Source organism: Poecile atricapillus, chromosome W, assembly GCF_030490865.1.
Source record: "Poecile atricapillus isolate bPoeAtr1 chromosome W, bPoeAtr1.hap1, whole genome shotgun sequence".
Lineage (NCBI taxonomy): Eukaryota > Metazoa > Chordata > Aves > Passeriformes > Paridae > Poecile > Poecile atricapillus.
This window is the reverse complement of record NC_081288.1, coordinates 21,919,134-21,941,480: the sequence shown is the minus strand read 5'-3', so window position 1 is coordinate 21,941,480 and position 22,347 is coordinate 21,919,134. Positions and strand designations below refer to the sequence as shown.

General features: G+C 37.7%; 1 protein-coding gene across 1 annotated transcript; it reads right to left on the bottom strand.

Moving 5' to 3' along the window:
• Nucleotides 1-1,985: 1,985 nt before the first annotated feature.
• On the bottom strand, nt 1,986-16,717 carry LOC131592432 (DNA damage-regulated autophagy modulator protein 1-like). The gene is made up of 7 exons (XM_058863933.1): nt 16,252-16,717; nt 10,256-10,323; nt 8,918-9,060; nt 6,932-7,109; nt 5,860-5,918; nt 4,459-4,551; nt 1,986-3,295 (listed from the first exon to the last, which is right to left on the bottom strand). The coding sequence occupies exons 1-7, from the start codon at nt 16,380-16,382 to the stop codon at nt 3,248-3,250; spliced, it is 720 nt and encodes a 239-aa protein (XP_058719916.1). The 5' UTR covers nt 16,383-16,717; the 3' UTR covers nt 1,986-3,247.
• Between the last annotated feature and the right edge of the window lie 5,630 nt (nt 16,718-22,347).

Below are 22,347 nucleotides of genomic sequence, written 5' to 3'. Positions count from 1 at the left end.
TTGGTGTCTGCATGTGTGACCATATGGGTGCTGGCACACAAATGCAGTGAAAGACAGACTCAGCTCTGACAGTTTTTAGTCAAAGCTACAGAGAACTTATAAATTAAAGCCTATTGCTACTTCTCCACATTTCTCCCAAATAAATGGACATTAACTCATCTTCCAAGAAAACAAACATTATCCCTTCTTAAAATACATGCACCATGCTGCCTTTCACTGTTTCTTCAGCTCTTCCAGCCTCTCACAGAGACAATATTTCCAGTGGACATGGGAACCAACCCAAAACCCTCTGCAGTCTTCAAACAGATTCTCTAAAGCCTGAAGGCTTGTAAAAATTTGGTCAATATTGAGACAAAGACTATATTTACAAAGGAATTTAAAATACCAAGCTCTTGAGCATCTTTACAAACTTCAAGCTGGAATGTCCAAAATTCACTGACATGTTGCCATAATCCCTCTAATCTGCTTGGAAGTTTTGAACCAGTATTAAGAACAAAAAATAAATGCCTTGCCATCAAGATTATTGTACTACTGTCAAACATAGGATGCTGTCACAGGTAAGGCAGTGTGCAAACTGAGCAGACCAGAAATTAAAGTTTAATTTCTTAAGCTTAAGAGAAAAGCCAGTGGTAAGGTCATCACTGGCTTAGTGCACATGGGAAGGCAAAGCTGAGCAAGTAACAGTGTCCTAAAACAAAGGGGATTTTAGGTATTTTGAGTAGATAGTTTCATCCTTACGTGATCTGGAACTGTGACAGAGACCACAACAGTGGTATTTCATCAGCAGATCACACTGTACAACCTAGAAAAATAAGCTTTTGCTCATTTTTTGATTTTTTTTTAACTTTTGGAAGCAGTAGAATGGTTTAGCATAACCACTAAAAATAACAGCAATAATCATGATTTACTGTAGTTTATGCAAAAGGAATTACTCGATCACTCTTAATGGGCTGACAAAATAGAGAACATCATGCGGTGTAGATGATAAAAATATTTCTAGCATAGCTTCCAAAAGAAAAATTAGCCATTTCATGTTGCTAAGAAATATGAAAATATAGAAAAAAAGGACCTGTAGCAAAGCAACAGAAATGTGCTGTGACATTATCTGTCCTAACCCCTAGAGATCACTTGCCTGTAAAAAATTAAAGTGCAGCACTTAACAAGAGTCAGCCACAGCTAAGTTATACCTTGCTAGAATATTATTTTGGTAATTGCTTGCAACTTGTCAACTCACATTTCAACTGAAAAAAATAGTTAAGTTGCTGACTGAAAATCTCCTTGGAGCCATAGAGTAATCAAAGTGTTTTCAATAGTTGTTCACAAATTAAAAAAAGGAATAATCACAAATAAAAAAGTAATAATCCATTGCCTTTATCTGTATGTCAATGCAAGCTGAGGTCTTAGACCTAACATTTGATAAAAGGTGCACTATTGGTGAATTCTTTTGGTCATGAATATAACTCTTTAAAATGTATCACCATAAAGCTCAGAAAAATGTGAAGGATTTCATCCAGTACTTGAATTTACCTGTTGGCTTTAGGGAACAAGGTGATCTTGATTCAGCCACTTCTCCGAAAACATTTTGCCTTCCCTTTAGGATACTGTAAGCATTGTAAAAGTCGGCTTTCACTTGAAATAACAACTTCAAGCTTCTTATGCTTTTGTTTATGAAAGCTAAGAATAAAAATCAATAAAAGAATAATACACAATGTACTAGGAAGTCTTTTCTTAATAGAGCCTTGAAAACAACATGATGCCACTTTTTGTCGTTGACAAACATTTTCTTTATGATCTTCACTTGAAAGAATGTGTGTCACTTACAGGGTACCCAATCAGCAAGACATAAGGTTCTTCCTTTAGTCAGTACTAGATTTGATTTTTAACATGGTTGTAGCTATGAACCTCTGCAAGATAACCTGATTATTATGGAAAGCAAATCTGACAGTGAAAAACACTTCTACTGTTTTTATCTGGAAGAACTTATAAAGAAAACATTAAGTCTTTAAGTTGTGAAACAGCTGAATTTAATACAGTTTAAAATACACATTAAAAGAAATATCTACAGATGACTAATCTTAAGACATCACTCTCCAAAACACACATTAGTTAGTGGATATTAGCAACTGAAAATCATCAATATTTCTGCATAAACTGTGATAGAGTGGAAAATGTAATTTTCGGAGAATGTAAGTGACAACCAAGTTAATGCACTGAATGGAGGTGGTGAATCAGTCCATGAAAGAACCTTTTGCCTGCAGATACTTGTAACATCTGACTTTTCAATTAGGTCCTTTCTAAGTCTTTCATTACAGAAGTAACTCTATAGCAGCAAATATCTTCATTACAGATGCTCTTCAGGTTTTTTTTTTAGTTCAGTTTTGTGTATATACCCAAGCATTTATTTCTAAGCACCTGAAAACTACTGGTGCCTCTTATTATTTTCCATTCATTCCCAAAGACTTTTTTTGAGACTTTCTTCACTCCATTGTAGATTAAAACACAGGCTGGAAAAGTCTGCTTTATATAAACCAAACTGTAATAAGATTTCTCTTTAGTACATCATGCTTGAATGTAAATTTACTTTCTATTCCCACTTCTGTTTTTTGTTTCCTGTGGCCATCAGTGCATAAAAGGGAAAAAGGGGTGGATTTTTACAACATATACTGCAGTGATGATTTGAAAACATTTTTCAAGCAATATAGTTTAAATTTCTCTTAGGATTTGCATTACAGTGCCCAGTATCAGAAATACCTAGCATAGTGTTGCCATCTGCTAACTTCAAATTTCTTCAAAGATCCTGCTCTCACCATCTTCTCCAGCCCTTGCACATTAACTGAGTAGAAATTCAGTCCTAGTGATTTCCATTGCCTTTACACTTCTCTCTTTGCAAAATGTACTTTCTCAGGTTTAAAACTAATGCTACTAATCACACTACAGCAAATTAAAAAGTACATATATGTCCAAAATGGAAGAGCTGAGATCAAGTCCTTGAGTGATTTTCCAGTGCTTCTAGATATTGCTTTTATTATAGTATTTTTAACATACTGAACCATATAAAAATTTTAAAATATTGCAAAAAGGCAGGAGGAACCTTGCTCTGAATTTTTAAAATCTTTTAGTGGTTGCTGGTGCAGAGTTAATGGCATGGGTTCTTAATACAACTGTATCAATCCCTGTCCCTCTGCCACTTTTTCTGTAAGTAAAAAGAAACCTAGAGTATTCATAGATATAAAATATTGTTTTTTCACTACCAGGAGTCTTCATGTATTTCTGTCGATATCCTTAAAGAAAATCTCTAAAAGAAAAATAAAGCAAGATCAGCTTAGGATAATTTAATTTTATCGTTCTGCCATATAAAGTACAAGGAGATGAAACAAAACAAAGGAAAAAAGTGTTCAAGTGAAATAAATATGGTGGGAAAATTAGAAAAAACTCTTACTTTTCTTAGAGTGTGGCAGGGTTTTTTAACTGAATTAATAGTTTGGTTTTCTCTGAGCACTGGTTATGACAAAAAGACAGTAGGGTAGAATCTAAAAAATATTTTCTGCCATTGTCAAACATTAACATCAGATTCATGCTATTTTATGACCTGTAATTTAAAATGTCCACAATTCCATTTTGTTTAATTTCATCACTTTCTCTTATTTTCATAATATTTATATTGAGTAAAAGTTTTTATGTGTCTGAAGCAGAATTATACACTAGGGATTATTGATAAATATTCTGAGAATCACTGCATTGTCCTGCAAATCTCTGTCTCCAAGGGAAGTGTCTGACTTTTGATAAAAGAGATGCCATAATATACATAGACATCAAGGAGTGATGGACTGGCAAGAAATATCTCCCCCCAAGAATGATGTATTAAGTTATGCACACATTTTGGAATGGTTCTTCAATAATTCTGTCTATTTTAGAAAGCAATTATATACCTTTAAGGTCATGTGTTGTGTAATTTTGAACAACTATTTTTTTTTTCCAAGGGAAGTGGTTTTTTCTGCTGAACTTAGCTTTTGTTTTGTTTTGTTTCTTTAATTTACTTCTTTTTTAAATTAAGGAAAAGCCCTACAGCCATGGTCTATTCAGTACTAAGTCAAAACTAAATAGACACGGAAATGTTAAATGAAGTTTTAGTTGCATTATTTATCTTGTTATTATGTCACCTTCAAAGGGCCTCTTTCTACAAAAAGATTGGTAAATAAGAAGAACATATTAATTGACTGTTCTTAATTTTCAAGAACAGACACATTGAACTACTAAACTGAATTTTATGGTTTATAATCAAGGGGGAGAATATTCATAATGTAAACATGAAAGAAAGAAATCAGTTCTGTGACTGGTAAAATTTGTTTCTGTATCGGTTTGATGCATCTATCTAGGTAAAGAACGGTGATTTTCTATTGTTTTTGTTGTTACAAAATTCATAGCACTTAGTCACTGCTAAAATATGTAGATACCAACCTGAAAATCTCTAATGAATGTTAAAAAGAAGAAGATGAAACCAAAGGCCACCGTCCATTCACAGATTGCACTCATAAAATGGTAAGTATAATCCTGATGGAATGAGACATAAAAAAACAAATTCAGATAAAACAACTAAACAAAATATGGGTGGAATGATATAGACATTTACTTCTGTAAATTCAACAAGTAAGATTTATGACTTGTCATTCCTGTTGTATAAAAGTCATTTCACATTTTGTTTGTACAGAATGGTGAGTAAGTTTATCAAGGCTGCATGTATTACATTAAGTCTTGTAAGTAACATCAAAGGCAGTACAAGAAAACTACGATTAGCACAGTATCAAAACAAAACTTGAATATAATGCAAACCTGAAAACATTCAGTTGTTACATTAAGATTACCAAAGTGCCCATGCTCCAAGCTTTCACTCAGAGCCACTGAGATCAGTAATTCTGAGCAAATTCTCAGCATGTTTTGAAAAGGGAGAGCTACCCTTTATAACAGTTCCTGACAAGATTTTGTGTTCACAGAAAAACCTATGTCACATGGCACAAACAGAATGCAAAGTGTTTCTTCACATGCCATCAACAAATATGCCATCTGTTTCAGTAAAACATTTTTTTCATCCTTGCATTTCATAAAAACCCACAAAACCCCTGAAGATATTACTAAGATTGTCTAATTTGTAAAGATTTATCTCACAGCTGCCTTGCCACTGTTTGGTTGAAGTATATTTGCTCAGTGTGCTCCTATTAAGCTCTTTAATCAGGATATAATCTCTGTATTATTTAACCTGTTTTATGAACACCACCTTTTAGCAAAATTTATCCAAAAAGAAGAATTTGTTTTCGTAGCTGTCATTCTGAAAATACTGAAAACAATCCAAATACCTAAAATCAGCTTTAGTATGTTTTAGGTCAGACTCCAAATATTTATGGCAGTACCAAAGACTATTTAATAAGGAATAATAAAAAAACTGAGAAAACTAATATTGTAAGAAACCTCAAAAGCAACAGAATTAAATTGGAGAAGTTCATTTTCAAAGTCAAAGAAAATTGACTAGAAAAGGAAGTAGAGTAACTAATTTCCAGAATACCTTTTTGGTTGGGGTTTTTTTTTTTTTTTTTTTGGTAGTCTTTTACTATGAGAAACTTTCAAATTCTTGGTAAAAATGAAAGTCTAATTCATTGAAGATTGATTATCCATTACAAGTTTTCTTACCCACACCACAGACATCTTTCTAATGAAAAAGTGACTGGAGACCAGCGTTGCACAAATCCATTCATGATAATGTACTATTTGAAGTCTCTGACATGTTTGTAATGCTTTAAGATAAATATAACAGCATTCCCCAAATAATGTCATACAAGATAAGTTGGCTACCTAGTAAGATTTTACCTTTTCACCTGGAGTCCAATCAATTTTTGTCATGGAAATTTTTGAAGCAAACACAATCACTGGGAAAAACAGTGTAAAGGAAACTATACAATATTAGTGAGTAAAAGTGAAAATGTCTGATTACAAAAAAAAAAAACAAAAACCAGACCATCTTCCCCTTCTGTAGCACAGGAGATCCTAAACAACCAGAATATCAAATCAAGGTATTAAGAATACCAGTAAATGAAACACATTATTACAAGGTAAGTGGTAGCAGCAATCAAAACACATTTCTGCACAAATGAAGGTTTCTGTAGCTCTTTCTAAGTATAGTCAGGGTGAAACTCCAAAACTTAGGTGACATTTGTGATCAAGAACTGTGGGAGCAGAGTCCTGCACTGCTGGAAGTGGAACAATGTTGGTTTTCCAGTGCCGCGATCTGTTTGTACAACTTCCTCTCAGGTCTGAGGCCCTCTTTCAAAGCCCTTTCGCAGCTGCTAAAACCAAAAGCAGGCTGTAGCTGGCTGACTCATGTGATGAGCTGCTGCAATCAGTTTTCAACTCTGGCAGATCACCCAAGGCCAATAAAATCAGTGAGATGACTAATTACAGCATGCCAAGGGAAAAGCCAGGAAGTTGTGCAATGTTCCTTTAAGAGAGGTGACTATTGAGGTCAAGCACCAAGCAACATGATCAAAATCATCTGCCTAGGCTTGTATGCCACCTGTGTTTTTAACTTCTGTGTGTTTGGTTCATTGTAGAAGCAGTGGTTCCCTTTTTCGGACCTTCCTCCCTGCTCTCCTTCAAGAGGAGGTTGGAAAGTTGCTCCAGCTTCACTAGTGTATGATTCTGTGAAGAGCACAGGGGCATTATTTTTAAATATACCACCAAAATCAGCGATAAAGCTTCGTAGAAGCCCCCAAAACTCATCTTTATGCTGTTAAAGGTGTCTCAACATGCTATATTATATACACTAGAGACCCCTAAGTAAAGAGTGTGACCTCCTTTTTATTCTTTATCAGCAATGATTTAATTTAAAATGAAAACCATGCACACATAAAGGGAAAACCATGGGATACACCGTAAAGGATACTGGGAATGAAAGCAATGCATGATATGACAGATATGGCCATCCTTGTGTGACACACAAAGTAAGTGTTCCATCGTGGGCTGGACTTGTAAGAGATTATAGACTGAAGTGTGATGTATACAACACCTGAGCCAAATGCCACCAAAGCTCCTATGTCATGGACACTGGGAACAGCCAGCTCCTGGAAAGAGAATCAGCACAATGCTTAGCTGCTGTTACCTGAAGAAACTAGCAGGTAGTGCACATGAACGTAAATTTTCTACACGACAGACTGATTAGAAGAACTAGACTGAATACTGAGGAAATAATTTCTAATTTCAGCTTTGCCTTGATCTCTGGACTTGAAGCAACACCTGACCTTGACCAAATCTCACATCCACTTCATGTCTCAGTTATTCTGTTGGCAAATGGGGATTGGAATGTACGGTTCACTGGTTGTATGTATACAGTGAAAAGATTGAAGGCTTGCAAGCCACCATTTCCAGTTTCCTGGGCAATTAAGGATCCTTGAAAATCTGCTATATCAGATGCTTAGCATCTAATAGATCATTATGAGCATCTAGTAGATTCTTATTATGCTCAGAACCCTTTCTACAAACTGCACTTAACATGGAAAGCAGGGTCAAAGTAGAGGAAATAGAAATAAGGTGAGGAAGTAGTTTATGCACTGGCAATCAGACACAACAGAGATTAGATAGGAACCAGTGTGATAACTGTCAAGGAATCCCTTTGGAAACTTTAGGATCAAAGTTTCTGCTTCCCTTACTCTCGAATTATTTTGCATTCCTGATTTGTCTTTTCCCTATTGAAGTCGAGTTTGTTTTCCATTTCAGTCAGGCACCATCCAACTTTTTTTTTTGTGCCACATATAAATCTTATCAATAAGAACAGAGATGTTTTAAAGTAATATGATTAGAATAGAGTGCAGTACCTGTGGTGTTTACAATATACACACACTGCTTGGATGCAAAGCTAAAAAGAACAAGCTATCATCCTAAGACAGAGGGGTTTTTTGTCTAAAAATACCATTTCTGTTACATGTTAAACTGTACTGGCTGTTGAAGCCCCAACAATCTTTATTTTCAATTTCTCTGTATGTCATCATGTCACTATGTGAGTACAATAGTATTTAACAAAATGTTCCAAGGTAGACCATCCTTTAAAAGAAATAATGTAGCTGTTTCCACATGTTTTAAGGCGATATCTCAAGCTCCCTGCCAGTTAAATTTGATTCTAGGCTGAAGTTTTCAGTGCAATTGTCCTAATACTTATGTCAGAATCTACGTAATTATACACTTCCTCACTAGAAGAGGTGAAATGAAGGATCTGTTTCAGTAATTTTTCTCTCTACTGAATTTTCTTTCAGACACTGAGGTGTGGACTTTGGTTTGTAATGAGATGTCTAACCCTTTCTGGCAAAGTAAGCAGTAGTTCTACATGTCTCCATCAAAGGATAAAACATGTTATATCATCTCCTGCAGACTCAAAAGTTTAACAGGTTGGTATTGTGCTCCATGCTCTAACCTGTCATATAAGATTAGTTTATTTTGTAGAAAATGCTGCTAGTGAGTGAGCCATCATTCAGCCAAAAATGCAGATGCTTTTGTTAGTCTGACTTATTCTGCCCTATCTGATTATAAGCAAACTAAACTTGGAATAGCAAAGCTTTTTGCATTCAAATTTTCAGAGAAAAAAATTTCCAGAAAAATATAAAAATCCATATAGTACAGATAAGTACTGCTACAAGACAAGTACACAGAAAACTCCTTAATGGCATAACTGCATGAGCAAAAATTCTCATGTATAGGGAGGAAACAAATCTGTTGCTGTAAAGCTACTGAAAAAAGACAAGAGCAAGAAAGGCATTCTTACTCCATTTTCCAATGATCCACATGAGCATAATGTTAATCACTGTTATCTACTTGAAACTTTTAATGGTAAAACAATCTTATTTTATTTTCATGTTTGTTATGAAATTTACGGTCATACCTGGAAAGTTGCAACTATGCCCATTCCAGTGCAGCCCATCAATCCCACACACAATGTAAACATATTGCATGAAGACCAAACAAAGTGTGATGATTCATTCTGCTTCTCTATTAATAAATATCTGATGTACATTGTAATTGCAGCTGAAAAAACAACAGCAACAAAAAGTGTTTTGTTCAATAATCAGATATTGATTACATTTTAACACCTTTTCCTGTAACACATGACATAAAATTGTAAACATAATACAATAAATAATACTACCTTTAACTCTACTGGAATGAATAAGTTAATTCAGATGAACTTTCAGATAGAACTTCAACATTATCTTTGTCTCAAAATTGCACAATATTGCTATCTAGAACTAACTGCACATCATTTGAAGAAAAGCACTAATTTAAATCCCATTCTCCTGGGTGTTTTGGGCACAGAGGCATTGCCATTCCATGTTAGGAGCAGATGTCACAGGGAGATAAGAACTATAGGATGGAAGTGGGAGGCTTTATTCTGCTCTGAGATGCAGTCTTGTACCAGAACTACATCACCTTATAATGGGTGGTCTGAAGAATTAATTCCTTTTTGCAGTCACTGCATGCCTGGCCTAATATGCAGGTCACTCCTGGCAAACACCTGTACTGAATTAGGAAATCATGGTTCTTCAGGATACGGTAAGCTGTAGGCTGAATTCCACAGTTCCAGAACACAGAACACAGTTTCAGTCTCTCTACAATTGGAAAAATAAATCAGGTAACTTTGCCCAGCCACAATGAGGGTGCATAAGCACGCCAAGATAGTGTGACTGAACGAGGCTCTTGTAAAAGGTAAAATATGTGATTTTTACTTTGCCTTAAGGCTATCATAGCTGCATATATACAGAGGTACCCAGCTCTTGATCCTCCATCCTCTAAAAGATAATAGAAAATGCCAAACTTCCTGACTCACATCAGTCATTCTGTAGAGAAGTAGGCACATTGTGGAGAAAACCAGGTGTTGTTTCAACACTGCTCTTCCCTTTGCTGCAGCATCTTAGAACCTAAAGTTCCCCTACATCAGAGTTTTTGCAGAGTAATTATGCCATCTTTGTTCCACTTCTCTTTCCAGGGTATTGACTACTTTGCACTGATGAGATGCTCTGAGGAGACACAAGTGCCTCTAAGCCTGCCCTAGCTGCTCCTAAGGACCCAGCTCTCCAGGTATTACTTACATCTACCTGATACTGCCATTTGACCATAGAGAAGTTTTTCTGCAGAACACTGAATACATTTCTGTAATTAAAGCAGGCAGCTTTCACTAATTCTCATTTCTTCATTCCAGTCAACCCAAATACCTTATACATACCTAGAAGTGCTGAAATATTAATCATAAAACCAAAGACACCGCTCTCCGGAGGTTTAGTTCCAGTGTCACTAAAGCAGGAACAGAGACAAATTAAAAGTTAACTGAAACCTGTGAAACATAAATGAGACAATTGAAATCTCAAGAGAAATATAACTTATGTGAACAGCTGCTGTGTGTGTAAGGCAATTCATCTTCTGCTGCACTCTTAGCCTCCATTTGTAGTAGAGAATCCTTCTTTACAAAAAGAAAGCATATTTTAAAGCATACTCTTCGAAATGTATTTCTTCTTTTTCTGAATGCAGTATGCAAAGATGTGACAGACCTGTACTTTGCTCATGAATGAAATGATTACATAAATGACATTTTAGAATTAATGTTTCCTTTATCTGCTGAATTAGCACTGTGTTAGAGTGAAATATATCTAATGGCAGTCACTGTCTTCAGATGTGAGAGAACTGGGTTTAATTTCCTTAAAAGGACTTCACCCTATGAGAGAAATTGTGTTCCAATGCCCAGGAATGATCCTAGCAACTGTTTAATTTACTAATGTAGATACAGTTTAAGTGTACTCTGTCTCCAAGGTGTTGTAAGTCTCTTCTGATGAAACACTTCACCTGTATAGGGAATAATTAGGAGTTCACTGGAACAGAGAGTATGAGAATATCTACAGAATTTATATACATATCTACATGCGTGTATATATATATGAAAAATGTAATGTATACAAAATATTTGTTTTGTAGAAAGTGGAACACTTTCACCATAGAGTCCTTTTCCCTCTTTTCCCTACATATGTGCAAACACCCACCTCAGAAAATACCCTTTCCTCACAAAATGAACATACTCCTGGGAGTATTTGGGCTCAAGTCCCCTCAAGCAGTATATACATATATATATAGATAGATATAGATATAGATATATACCCTCCAATACTCTTCTATGGAAGGTAAATGCTCTGTTGAAAGAACAGTACTATGATCTTGCCACTTCAACTTGCCAGTTGATATTTATTTGATCAGGTTCTATTGGTCAAGCCAATGGAAAACATCTAGTTCTTCAATCTTTACATGATTTGGGTATAAGCTGAGTTTTCAGTTAGTGGGCAGTACCAAGAGTCAGGACAGCATGTTTGAACAGAGGCACCCAAAAACTCTAATAACAGATATGTGAACACGTAAGGGTTTTAGCTAATGCCAATGTTTAGTGGACACTGAGCAAGGATTCTGAGAACAAGCCTTTCTCCTGGAGTGGGAGTGCCAATGCTGGAGGGTAGGAAGGTTCTGCAGAGGGATCTGGGCAGGCTGGATTGATGGGCCAAGATGAGTGGTAGGAGGTTCAGCAAGACCAAAGTCTGGGTCCTACACTTTGGCCACAGCGACCCCAGGCAGAGCTGCAGGCTGGGGAGCAGTGTCTGGAAAGCTGCCCAGCAGAAAAGAACCTGGGAGTGCTGGTTTGACAGCAGCTGAAAATGAGCCAGGGTGTGCCCAGGTCACCAAGAAGGCCAGTGGCATCCTGGCTTGTATCAGCATCAGTGTGGCTACCGGGAGCAGGGTAGTGATGGTCCCTCTGTTCTTGGATCTGGTGAGGCCACATCTCAAGTGCAGTTGTGAGTCTGGGCCCCTCACTGCAAGGAAGACCCTGAGGGGCTGGAGCCCACAGAGAAGGGCAGCAGAGCTGGGGAAGAGTCTGGAGCACAAGTCTGATGAGGAGCAGCTGAGGGAACTGTAGCTGTTTAGTGTAGAGAGGAGGAGAGAAGGATCAGGGGTGACCTTATCACTCTACAACCACCTGAAAGGAGGGTGTAGCCAGGTGGGGGTTGGCCTCCTAGGTAGCAAGCAATAGGACAAGAAGAAATGGCCTCAAGTTGTGCCAGGGAAGATTTAAATTGGATGTTAGGAAAAACTTCCCCACAGAAGGGGTGGGGACACTGGAATGAACTGCCCAGAGAGGTGGTGGAGTCACCATCCCTGGAGATGCTAAAAGAAAGCCTGGACTTGGTGCCATGGTCTGGTTGACATGGTGGAGTTCAGTCTTAGGCTGCACTAAGTAACCTCAGAGGTTTTTTCCAACCTATGTTGATTCTGTGATTCTGTGTATAATGGGACAAGTAGGAACTAGCTAGGGATATTTTTTTATGTCATTCAAGAAGATGAATATTCTTCATTCCAGCAGCGAGGCTGGATTAGGTTTCAGTGCTAAGATTCTGAAGCTACCACTGAGTACAGCCAAAATGACCTCAGCATGAATGCTCTCCACACGCAAAAGAGAAAGCACTCTCTACTTAAGCAATCACTTTCAAGGATTTTGATAATTTTGTTAAGTTCAGGACAGAAGAGTATGACCATCTCAAATGACTTGATTACTTTAGAAATTCATGTTTGCTCTCCAACCCCTTCTACGTTATAGAAGGATTTGTTTAACCAAAGTTGCTAAGATGATTTACAAGCAACAGGAGGAAGCTTAGGATAAAGTAGGATCTTTTTCTATGAAAAGCAAATAAAAAAAAATAGAGAAAATTAATATATGACTTTTTACTAGATTGGTTCCAAATTCTCAGACAACAAAAGTTTGGACCAGGCTTTTACACATATTTTTACAATATATCAGGCATTAGGAATCCCTATTCACATGAATTTTCTTGTTGTAATGCTTTCTGAAGACTTGTTCCAGCTCGTAGTCTGTATTAATCTTGTTTCTCTTTGACAGTGAAATTGATGAAAAAAGTAAACTAAGTATTTTTGTTTGTTTGTTTGACACACCTGAAAACCATCAAAATTCATGTTTCATTTAGCCCATTTTTTAACCTTGAATTTAATTTTTTCCTCTTGTTTCTGGGGTGTTTTCATCAACACAACAAAGGAGTCCATTTAAAACGTGGGCCACTTGTGACAATCTTCAAGGACTTTTTCAAATCAGAAACCACTCTGTGGTAAGTAGAGGACTGTAATCACTTCAAAGCTTTTGAAGGGCTTTAGGTGAGAAGAGAATGGAATTGGCACACACATGGAAAGCCATTTGAAGTTCTTGGAACACATCTTAAGAGCAATCCAAATAACCTGAAATTGCACTGAACTCCAATTTTTAACAAAATATTTTCTCAAGCTAAAGTTTTATAGGTGGTTTTTGCTATTGTGGATTTTTAAACTCAGCAATCTTAAACTATGCTTTAAAGAAAATTCATACCAGGAATATTATATCACAATCTATTTACAAAGTACTGTGCTGGATTTTAAGGACACTACCTTCTTAATGCTGTATTTTCCATTAAAAATCCCTAGAGCTAAATTAGGACTTGGGTTCAAACTTATTTTTCTTCAGGTTTCCTCCTTTGGAAAAAAAGGTTAGCAAAAAAAAAAAAAAGTTATAATGACAGTCCCTATCTTTTATGAAAAAAAAAAAAAGGAAATGGTATATTTGAAATAAAAACGTGCTCACATATTTGAGTTGGTGCATAGGTGAGCTCAACCACCAAGAAACAGATGAGGAACCCTATATGGAAATGACAGCATTTGTGTCACCATCTCATGCAGTAGAATTTTAAAAACAGTCTTTTAATTTTAAAAAAAGTCTTCCGAAGAGTGGAAAGACAAGAAGGTTAAGGAGACAAAGAATAAATATTTTAGGACCAAAAAACTCATAATTGAATTTTCTTTGGAGCCATCATAAACTATTTCTCTTCAAACTGAAGTCCCAAATTTTTAAAATAGGAAGATTTTATTCTACCTACAGGGATTCTGATTTCTCCAGATGTACCATCTGGTATCAAACACCTTCAGGAAAATATCCTTTACTCTTTCACTGAGAATTCAAACAAGCACACAGCCATCCCAGAACACCCAAATTGGTTTGGATTTTGAGCAGTAGGAGTAACAGGACTAATTTGGGCACAACCTTGTCATCTTTTAGGAGTCACCTGCTAGAAAACACAAAATCATATTCATTTTATCTACCAAGAAATGTATTTATATGGTTTACTTGATGAAACATTAGCACAGCCTCCATGACAAATTTAGGTGTGGTCTCTTGCTGTAACAGCTGCTATATTGTAAGCAAATAAAATTAATGTTACTTCAAGGCATACACAGAGTACTTGGGGAATGTATATAAAAATTACAGAAATGTTGAACTAAAGTTTGTCAATATTCTTCTCCTTTGTGTAACTGGAATTTCGCCATATGAGCTCTATTTAATTTTTATAGTTCATTGTAAGATATTGCACAACTGAAATGTTGCAACATTCTTCCTCTTTTTTAACACTCTTAGTTTTACTAAATCACATTCTCAATCACATGATTCAGATTCTTAGGCTAAAGCCTAAGAATGAAAATGACCTGAAAATTAAGAATATGAAAATGGTATGACTATTGTCCTGAGTACTTAGAAGAAAACCTTGCATTATTCCCAAGTGCATCTTCTATGAACTTCTTATGCTTAGACCATGTGCCTTTAGACTTGTTGCAGGTGCTTCACCAATACTCAACGTATATCCTTGTAGTCCAAATTCAGTGTCAAAAGGATGTAACATGAACAGGACTTTTAAAAAGCTTTACTAGTAAATGCAGTGGGTGTGAAATGTGAATGGGAATCACTGGTGCAGCCTCTTATGTCTTTGTTTTGTTTAGGTTTTTTTAGGGCATATGGACTTTTATTTGATTTGATAGTTAAAGGATAAGAACAGTGTTATCTGTTATCTTATTCCATTAAGTTGATATAACTATGGCAACTGAGATACATTCATTAGAGTTGTACAGTCGTGAGTTAAAGGTTTGGTCCATTCCTTTTAGAATGAATGACACAATTAAGATACCTGTGCTGTCAAAAACTTAACTGCAAACAAAACTATACATAAAAAACCACATCCCGTTCTCTCATATATTTTATTCTATGACATGGCTTCAATATAAGAAACATAATTTGTCAAATTATCTCAAAATATTTCTAAACACAAATCATGTACAGTTATATCAAATGATTTATTTTTGTTAGTTAATAATGGACAGATTGCACTGATCACAAGCACTTTTGTGTTAGCAAAGCTTTGTGTGTAATCAAGGATGAGCAGTAGGGTATTTGCTCAAGTACAAGAACAAGGCTTTCCAAGAGCTTTCCAGATTTGTGCTGAGTTTAAAAGTTTTGCTAATATAAGCATGAAGCCAAACTTTCTCTGGCTCAATTTGAATGAAACTCAGCTATCTTGTGGGTTGTGGTGTCATTTGCTCTTGACTATGATGACAAACCCTAATTTTCAATCAAATTTTCTTGTATGTGCCAATCAGGTTAGCAGTCTTCTGAAATTATGCACATCTAAAAAGTCCTTCATGGAATTAGGTCTAGATGTATCTTTAAAGATATATTTTAAAACCTTGTTTAGATCTTCTGTATGTCAGAGACACTCTTAGATTTCTGGCTAACCTTCAATCTACTGAGAGATAAATACTAACATTTTCATAGTTTAGATTTAAATGTTAACATAAGCCATGCATAAAGAATGATTTATACAGAATTGCACTTAAATTAAAAAGATTATAGAAAAGAGATGCCAGACATCTCTTGGGAAGTCTTTTAAACTCATTGGTCCTATAGTGAAATACAAAAAATGCATTCTTGGGGGGATGTGTGCACTGCAAAAGCCATCACAGGGCTTCGAGTCCAGTCATCCTCCTGTGCACTTTGGCCTAGTTCTGGAGTTCCACAAACAAAATTACACTTCCACCATGGAATTGTCAAGTTTTTCTAGGATCAGGCCTGCGCTGGCTGCAGCAGAAAACTTTCATGTCCTTTCCATCGTGCCTCCAGCGTCTGTGTCCTGCGGCTCCCAGAGGCGCTAGAGGTGTGATGGGTGCCGGGAGTGCCCGACGTGTCCCCCTGTCCCCGGGAGGCCCCGCCGCCACCGCCTCTCCTCCCCTGGGGACCCCACACTCCCTCCGGGAAGCCCCTCAGGACACCGCCCATGGTCACACACACAAGCCCCGCACCTCGGCCGCTCCCCGCCTCACCTGATGTAGGGGACGAGGGGCTCGACGTGCCCCGCCAGCACGGCCATCACATAGGAGATGATGAAGGCGGCCGAGGACCAGCTGACGAGCAAAGCGGGCACGAAAGCCACGCCGGGCATGCAGCACGGCATCGCCGGCGGCTGCCCTGCCCGGGGTGTCGGCAGCTGGGCGGCAGCGCCCCGCAGTCAGGCTCCGGGAGCGGGGACTGGCGCGGCGCATCCGCGCTCCCACGCGGCTCTGTCCCGCAGCCCCGGGATGCCCGGCCGAGCGCTGCCTTCCCTTCACTTTCGGTTCTCCGCTGCGCTCCCCGCCCCCGACGGCGGCGGAGAGCCAGGGACAGCCGTGGGCCCCTTCGCCCTCCGCTGCCGGCACCTGAAGCGCTCCGGAGAGTTTGTGGCTGCAGGAGCTCTCTCCGCAGCCCGAGCCCCTGTCGCTGCCGGCTCTCCGGGCCGCACACGCCCCGTCGGGGCAGGGAGGAGGGCGGTGAGATGCTGCCGGGGAGTGCTCCCCGGGGTCTGCGGGTCGTGCCGGCGGCTTGTGCCTTCACACTCGTCTTTAAAAGGGCTAAAAATGGGGCCCAGTGTGAGCGTGCAGGGGCTCTTTGCAGCTCGCCGGCCGGGGAGCGGCCCTGGGGGCATGGAAACAGGGTCAGAAACTGTGCAGGTCCCATTACCGAGTCCTGTACACGCCTCATCCGCCTCGGACTTTCGCTTCAAACACATAATGCAGCCTTGATTTGCAAATCTTTCCTGAGATTCACTTTCCCACGTGCTTAGTGGGAAACCACTGTTTAATTCAAAATCATGCCACGTTCAGCATTTTCATTTTGGTTTAACCTGAAGTCATGGACAATCTGTCAAGGGTGTTTCTGTTTCCTTTGATTGTTTGTAGTTACCAGCCTTACAAACCAACGTCTAAACTCAAGGTCACCATTCTGCTACACGTGTGTGCATACTCTGCCTCTCCCCCTGAGGATGTGTCGAGGGTCCTGCCTTCGGGGCACATTCCCTGTGGTGGATGCACACAAGGTGAATACTTGGTGTGCCTTTGAAGGTATTAGGAAGGGAGATAGAAATGAAATAAAAGGACTAGAGACAGTATATCTTAATGCAAGTAGAGAAAAGTAATTAAAAAAAATTATTCTACCAATGAGGCTGGAGGTAGTCTACAACCTTCTTCTTGGCAGTAGCAAGTTGATCATGTTCTTAACATATAAATTGAGCATAATAGTTCACACCATACTACAAATTCATAATTCACATTTCCAGAGCTAATTTCCCTTCTAGTAGTTTTGAGTGACAGGAATTTCTGACTGGAAGAACACATTTATTTCTCTTTATGTTAAAGGTGCAAAAACGATGGAAGTGAGCTAATATTTGAGCTGTCATAATATGCTGGTTTAAAAATTTCTGTTTAATTATGCCTCAATATCAGGTATCTTGTTTTCTTTTTTTTCTCTTGAAACAGAAAATTAAAGAAATACTGTACAAGAACTAAATCTAGTCTCTTTGGTAAATAAACAAATGGCAGAAACATATCTATGATACATTTACAGCAGTAGGATTTTAATTTTTTTTGTGTCAGTAATTTATTATTTTGGGTTGCTCCCTTGCAAGAAGAGGATTACTTCATTTTAGTTCATCAACATTTAAGTCACATTGTTGGAAAATGTTCAATCCACAGTTCTGCAAGTTCCTTGTACTACCTTTAGTTTTGTAAGTAGTAAATAAATTACTCTTAAGTGTGAGTTGAGTACTTAAATTATTCACATGACTTTTTGAAAGTGCCTGAACACGATTTGGAGTGAAAGAAAAGGACACATTTGGCTCAAGCAGGTGGCAACTGACTGACTGGTCCTCACCAGAAAAGGCTTTCATTGCTATGTAAACATTTATTGCAGCTCACGTGATGTTTAATTTTCTTTATGATTTTATTGTAGAAGGAAGTCAGTAACAACATACAATTTGAGCAGTGATCTTTAATTGGTTTTTATCAGAAGCATGTTCTTTAAGGATCATTAGAAGCTGCTAGGAGTAACAAATACAGGCTACTCCCAAACTTGGGAGGAGTCATTTTCATTTACTGGACTTGAGAACATTAGTGTGATAATTCAAAGAAGGTCTATGTATTTTCATTTATTTAGCTTTCAGTAAATTATTTTAAAACCCTAGCAGTATAGAAATATAAAACAACTATGGATTTTAATATAGCTCCGTGGGATTTTTGTAGATGAAAAATTAGATATGAGTCGACAGTGTGTGCTTGCAGTCCAGAAAACCAGGTGTGTCCTGGGCTGTATGAAAGCATGGGAAACATGACCAGAAGGTTGAGGGAGGTGGTCCTGCCCCTGCTCTGCTGAGACCACACCTGGAACACTGCATCCAGCTCTGAGGTCTCTTGCACAAGAAAGACATGGACCTGTTACAGTGGGTCCATGGAGGGCCACAGAAATGATCAGAGGGATGGAGCACCTTTCTTTGTTGAAGAAAGGCTGAAACTGGGGTTATTCAGTCTGGAGGAGAGAAGGTTCCAGGGAGAACACTTTGCATCTTTTCATCATTTAAATGAGACTTAGAAGAAGGACAGCTAGAGACTTTTTACCAAGATCTGTAGTGACAGCATAAGGGGAAATGGCTTTAAACAGAAAAAGGGTAGTTTTAGATAACATATTATGAAAGAATGCTCTGTTCTGAGGGTGATGAGACACTGTGACAGGTTGGCCAGAGAAATTGTGGATGTCCTGTTCAAGGCCAGCCTGGATGGGGCTTTGAGCAATTTTGTCTAATGGAAGGTGTCCCTGCCCAGGGGACTGGGGTTGAAACTAGGACATCTTTATGGTCCATTTTGAACCAAACCCTTTTATGAATCTGTGATTCTGTGATTTAACAAAACTACTCAGACTACTTCAAATTAGAATTATTAGAAAAATAAATATGTCGAGATGTGCAAATAATAACACATCCATGTCAATGGTTTGCAAACATATGAAGTCAAGGAAATAATAATGCAAGAGATCTAAAATAGCCTATGCTGGTGGTACTTGTATCCCTTCTATTTTCCTGTTTTACTCAAAATCTGATTTCCTTGGATTTTATATTTCTATATATCTTTATCATATGTGTATTTTACAAACTCATTCATCATGAAATTACCTGCAACATGAAAGACCTAGTGAGAAGGATCCCCTTGTCCAAACATATTGGTTTTTAATATCTCTACACGGCTTTTACATTGAACCTGTATACAGAATAACTACAGTAGCGTTTACTTCCCTGATTTGGTAAAGAACCTTCTGGAAGAGGGAAGGATGGAAGAACAAGGGAGACAAGAAAATGGTAAGCAGTAAAAGTTTGGAATGAGAGCAAGAGAGATGTAGTTCAGCTGCTTTTTGAGATCTGTTGCTTCACAAAAGCGCTAGGGAAAAAAAAAAGCAGCCTTAATCTGTGAACATAATACTTAAATTATTTTATTAACTGATTAATAACTGGTTTATTAACACAGGTTGTGCCAGAAATACATTTACAGAAGGAATCAAATACACTACCTGTAACTTCTTCAGATTATTGTATGAAGAAAGAGTTCAAGCTGGTTTATCTCTTCCCCTCCTCTTTGGTCATGCGCCAGTATCTGTAACCTCCTCTCAGTAACAAAAACATGTGTAAACTATTCTCACTTCTGACAAGAAGTTTGGAATAGCAATAGTAACAACCCATGACATCTGTGAAGTCTTACACTGTGAGGCATTCATGGCATGATGTTAATATTTCTAAAAGGTAATGTGATTCAGTTATAAAGCAGGTGTTACTCTTTAAGAGATGGGGATTTTTTGCTCCATTTGTTTTGGGTCCCCTCTGCAGATAGCAAGATTATAGCTAAATGTCTAACTGAAATGCAGGTAAAAGATGTATCAGTTGTCAAAAAGACTGAACAAGTCAAAAACTGACAGGTCCCTTAAGAATGAAGAGAGGCAACTACTGGGTTGAAATTGTGCAATTTCATCTCAAAAAACCCAAACCAAACCAAACCAAACCAAACCAAGCCAATAAAACCCCAAAACCCAAACTAAAACAACAACAAGAAACCAAAACCAAAACCAACCAAAACAAAAACACCAATCAAACAAACAAAACTCCCCCCAAAATGAAAACCAAACCAAACAAACTAAACAACAAAAACCAAAAACCAAAAAGTAATAGAAGCTTCCTCTAGATGCAGGACAGATTAATATCTTACAATAACGATGAAGTGTGAAAAGGTTTATTCCATAATTTCTAGAGATTAACTCTCAAAACGTATTTTTTTACTACTCCACTCTGGTATTTTCAGTTACCTCTTGAGTGATGTTTTTTCAAATAAAATGTTTATCGGGAGAAACTTTTGTTTCCAGAATGCATGAGCTGTAGACTGACAGGGACAATAAAGGGCAAGAGAGACTGTTGAGCTGCAGATGAACGATTCTCAAATGGCTTTGTTGTCCTTCACTCTAAATGAGGTAGTGAACATGCTGAAGCAGTTAGTGGGAGAATTTGGCTCTGGCATTTTGATAATTTTGGCAGTACATTTTTGTAGAAGTACATTTTTAGTGAAAAGTAAATAATTCATAGTGAAAAGGGAGCTTTTAATGTGGCCCTGTCATCTGAAAGAAATACCTTTGCATTTATATATATATATATATATTCATGACCCGAGTCAAATTAGAATGCCAAGAGCTTAAAGGTATCAGACTCAAAACAGAGAGAATTTGTTCAATCCTAGGAAAATCTATCAAAAATATCTTTTCTCTCAACATCAGAAGTGGCTAATGATGTGGCTACATCCAGCACAAAACCTTCTGGAAATGGGGAGTACTCCTTGCTGGAAAATCAGATTCTATTTCCATATGTTAATCCAGATTTTCCAGCACAATTTATGGCTGTTGGTTTGCCTACCTTTACCACATCATATTGTTAAATATAGGGCACTCAATTATTTCTTCCTGTATATCATACTTTGCACATTCCTGGCTGAATTACTGTTTGCTTCTTTCATGAGTTTCCTTTTTCTGTGTCTGGCCACAGCTGACACCAAGGTCTACCAGGGCCAGAGAGAGCTGCTACGTGTGCTTCAGGGTAACACTGTGAAATCTGTTTATGTTGAAAATGCTTGATTCCAGCTGATTTATACGTAACAAACAGACATACCTGGTAAAATGTAGTTTTACAAAACCTAAATATTGTGTTCAGTTTTGTCTTTTCAGTTTTAACAAACTGTTCTTTCCATCCTTTCTTGGCCTTTGCCCATGTCCTTCATAGTTCTATATCAAAGGTTCGTGCTGCATAGTAAATTTGTTATGACCACAAATAACATGAAAAAAGGCAGAAGGATTGTTCTTGTTCAGTAAAAATGCAATGAAATCGGTGATTTTCAATCAATTATCATGAGGCATAAACAAATGATCAGCTTTGTAGCTGGCAATGAGCACTGTGATAACCTGTGAAGCATCACTAATTCTTATTTGTTTGAGGAACTTTGCATTGAGGAACAGCTGGTGCAGCTTGGGAGTCCCAGAAGAAAGGTCATGAACTATACTTGTGTCTTGTCTGTACCAGGTCCTTCACACTCATGAGTAGCAGTTAATGGCTGGACTCGATGGTCTTAGAGGTACTTTCCAGCCTAAACTATTCTATGTCTCTGTGTTCTGAAATAAAATAGATATGAAAAACAGGTAATACGGCTTTCCAAAAAGGTATTGTAGCAATTACTCCCACTCTACTTTCTATGTAGTCTCTTAAACATTTTTAAACATAAAAGCATATTTTCAGCCATCAAAGGAAATTGTTCATCCTTAAGAGGTCCTTTAGCTATTCAGTCCTTCTGTCAGATACTGTGATCCATACCAAATGATGGAGAGTTAACTAACCAAAATGAGATATTCTTCTAATGTTCTGAGTTTTGATCTCACTACTGTGATGTAAAAGGCACATGTTATTTGATACAGCCACAAAACCCTACTGACCACTGTAAATCACTAAAAGCACCTCCCTTATTTTCTGCTGTGTGCTGCTGAGTGGATTTAAAAGACTACCCTGACAATTTCAACTATCTAATCTGTACAGT